The sequence below is a fragment of the Mytilus edulis genome, chromosome 14 (genome assembly GCF_963676685.1).
Source record: "Mytilus edulis chromosome 14, xbMytEdul2.2, whole genome shotgun sequence".
In the NCBI taxonomy this organism is placed as follows: domain Eukaryota; kingdom Metazoa; phylum Mollusca; class Bivalvia; order Mytilida; family Mytilidae; genus Mytilus; species Mytilus edulis.
Window position 1 is genome coordinate 70,904,107 of NC_092357.1, and position 3,393 is coordinate 70,907,499.

The following is a 3,393-nucleotide window of genomic DNA, read 5'->3' on the forward strand; positions in this document are numbered from 1 at the left end:
GTTACAGGCATTTTCTAAATTTAGGCATTTTGTAAAATGCCTGAAAATTTTAGGCAATCTATAAAATGCCTGCAAGATTCAGTCATTTTACATAGTGACTAATTTTTCTAGGCATTTTACAAAATACCTGGAAAAGTTGCAAGGCATTTTACAAAATGCCTGAAATTATTTTAAAGAAAGAAATATCAAAAATAAAAACAAATGAAAGCTTTGAACACCAGAACGGTTTTATTTATGATAATTATTACTGAATGAAAAAAGAAGAGTTTAAAAAATCAAGAACAAATTTTACTGAATTATTCCAAAAAACTCGACAATTATTTATCATTTCTCAAAATGTTTGATGACAGAACTTTTACACAATATTTGTCCTGAACTTTTGTAAATACATAATTGTTTGCTGTAAAATCTGGTTTTAGTACTTCAACCATATATGGAGAAACTTGAATCATCACATATTCGCAATAAGCAATTGCATGTCAATTGACACCTTATGGAGTTATTGCTCTTTATAGTAAATTTTCAACATTTAAAAAAAAAAATTGTAATCTTTTTCACAAATAAATGTAAACCTAGCCACAATTTCCAATAGGCTGTCTTGATTGAAAACTGTATCCGACGACACAACCAACCATATCTTTGCATCCCATCAAAACACAGCCTTGTATGGCAAAACCCATATTGCACAGGGTAATCTGTTTAGATGTGGGTGTATAACATTAAAATTCTCATTATTTGGGGATATTAAATATTGTCATATGTTAGTAAAATGCAATACTGTTTTCACGTTAAGAATTTTTGATTTTCTTTATTTTTATTTATGGCTGTTCTGCTGGTGGAATTTTCTGTCCATATCTAAAATATCTTCATTGCAATTGCAAGCGTCTGTCCTTTATTCGGGTCAATCCCCTGCAGAACTAACCCATATGGTTTATAACCAATTTGTTCTTGTCTAAAAAAAGCATTAGACCGTTGGTTTTCCCGTTTGAATGGTTTTACACTAGTAATTTTGGGGCCCTATAAAGGCTATAAAGCTTGTTGTTCGGTGTGAGCCAAGGCTCCGTGTTGAAGGCCGTACATTTACTTATAATGGTTTACTTTTTTTTTAAATTGTTATTTGGATGGAGAGTTGTCTCATTGGCACTCACACCACATCTTCCTATATCTATGACATATTTGCGACTGAAAGCAAACAACAAACAATAAGTCAAAAATATTTTTTTTCTCTGATATATTCCTATGTTTTATTTTAATTTTTAATTTACTTTTTTTTAACCCAGAATTTCTAAAATTTCTATTGTTAATTTTGTTCTATTGACAGAACAATGTGTCCTTCTGTCATTTTGACAAAATAATTACAAATATACTACTGGTATCTGAAATACAGAGTGAGTATGTACTTTATGTAGTTTCACAAAAAAGTACACATCATCTGATATACCACCCTTTCCAGCTGGTTTTTGGAAAATAAATTAATTCTAATGAACCATAAGTTATTTTCTTTGCAATATATTGTGATTTTGTCCACTTTTTTTCGATGATAACCTTCTTCTACAAATTGCCTGAAACTGAACAGGCAATTTGTAGAGTTTTGCTTCAAAATTTCAGTCATTTTACAAAATGACTAGGTATTTTTAGTCATTTTGTATAATATAATGCCTGTCAAGGTTAGGCATTTTACAAATTGCCTGAATATTCAGTCATTTTACAAAATGCCTAAATTTAGAAAATGCCTGTAACATATACATTCATTTATAACTAGATTTACATAAGATAATCAATGTTTAATACCTTTTTTAAGTAATAGACGAATTAGTTTGAGATGTCCATTTAATACAGCCTCGTGGAGCGCAGTATCGCCGTTCACGTCCTGTACATTTGGATCACATCCAGATTTAAGGAGCTGATCAGCAACTTCCACTGTTCCGAACGTAGCAGCGTAGAAAAGCAAACTTCTCCCTTCGGAATCGACTTTGTCTATAGACCCAACAGAAGAATCAGTCGATACTTTTTTCTTTGGTATTATAACGATTTTCTGTGTCAATGATTTTTTCTTTCTTTTCAGTATAGGAGTTGACCAAGACCTGAGACTCCATGTTGAAACAGCAGGGGAAATGTTCATGTTTCTATCTGTTAAAGGAAAACATATCAATTTTCAATACTGGATGTTGACGCTTATTGTAAACTATTTTATATATGATAATTGAGGTACTTAAAGGTTTGCACTTTCCGTGAAATTAAACGGAAATTTCAAGACTTTAATGTCTGGAGTACCGCAATGTTGTCCGCTTTCATTGCTTTTATTATTTATCCTAATGAACTTTCAGTTTTTAATAAAAAATAAAAAAAAGTCATCAAAGATAAGGATAATCGGAAAAAATACCTTACTTTTGCAAGAATATCTGAAAAAATAGATACAATGTATAAAGGAAAAGTTTGGAGATAGTTCTAAAATAATGTTTTTTTCTTCTTGTATAAATGTATTTTATCAATTATAATATACAAATAATTATATAACAATGTTTAATAAAATTATCCGATAAAATAGAAATATATTATCTAATTAAACAAAGGCTTACCTTGTATATATAAATCTGTTATGTCTTACAACGATAACATACCTTGTTATATATTACAATCAGTCAGGTGTGTGTGGGTAGTCCACCGTGACCGAATCTGTTATAAAGAGTATTGATGATGTGAAGATCTACGTCGCACAAGAGTTTAGGTCATGTTAGGTGTAAAGGACATGACTTACAAGCACCCTGCGGTTACGTGATATCATGTTGTTTGTTACGTAAAAAATATCTTTTATTATTGCATGTCTGATGAAAATCGGGCAATAATACATGTATGGTTATAGTATAGGAGGATCTAAAGAACTTAATCATTATGTGTTTAAATCATTAACTCTCATTATTATTATCATCATCATCATGATTATTATTATATCATGATTACTATTATTATTATTATTGTCATTATTATTATTATCATTATTATTATTAATAACTTTTTTTATTATTAATTATTTTTTTATTTTTTTTTTTATTTGTTATTACGGATCCATGTATGTATGTGTAGTGAGAGACATATATACACATATATGTATATATGTCTCTGGTGTAGTACATATGTTTCTGCTTATTGCTAATAATTTTCATTATTATCATTAGTTATTATTAATATTATCATCATTATTATTATGATCATTTTTATTATTATGACCATCATTATTATTATTATCATCATTTTTATTATTATTATCATCATCATTATTATTATCATCATCATTATTTGTATTATTTCATTTATTTATATTACCTTTTTGCCTTTTATTAGATCACTAACAAATCTTCTCATTTTCAGAGAGAAAGGTATATGGCAAAAGTC

General features: G+C 28.8%; 1 protein-coding gene across 1 annotated transcript in view; it reads right to left on the reverse strand.

Moving 5' to 3' along the window:
* LOC139502673 (ankyrin repeat domain-containing protein 7-like) overlaps positions 1-2,834 on the reverse strand; it is a gene marked incomplete in the record, with an annotated part of 7,679 nt that extends 4,845 nt beyond the window's left edge. Inside the window, 2 exon segments of the mRNA XM_071292206.1 lie at positions 1,792-2,130; positions 2,580-2,834. Coding sequence (XP_071148307.1) covers positions 1,792-2,122 — 331 coding nt within the window.
* Positions 2,835-3,393: the final 559 nt, after the last annotated feature.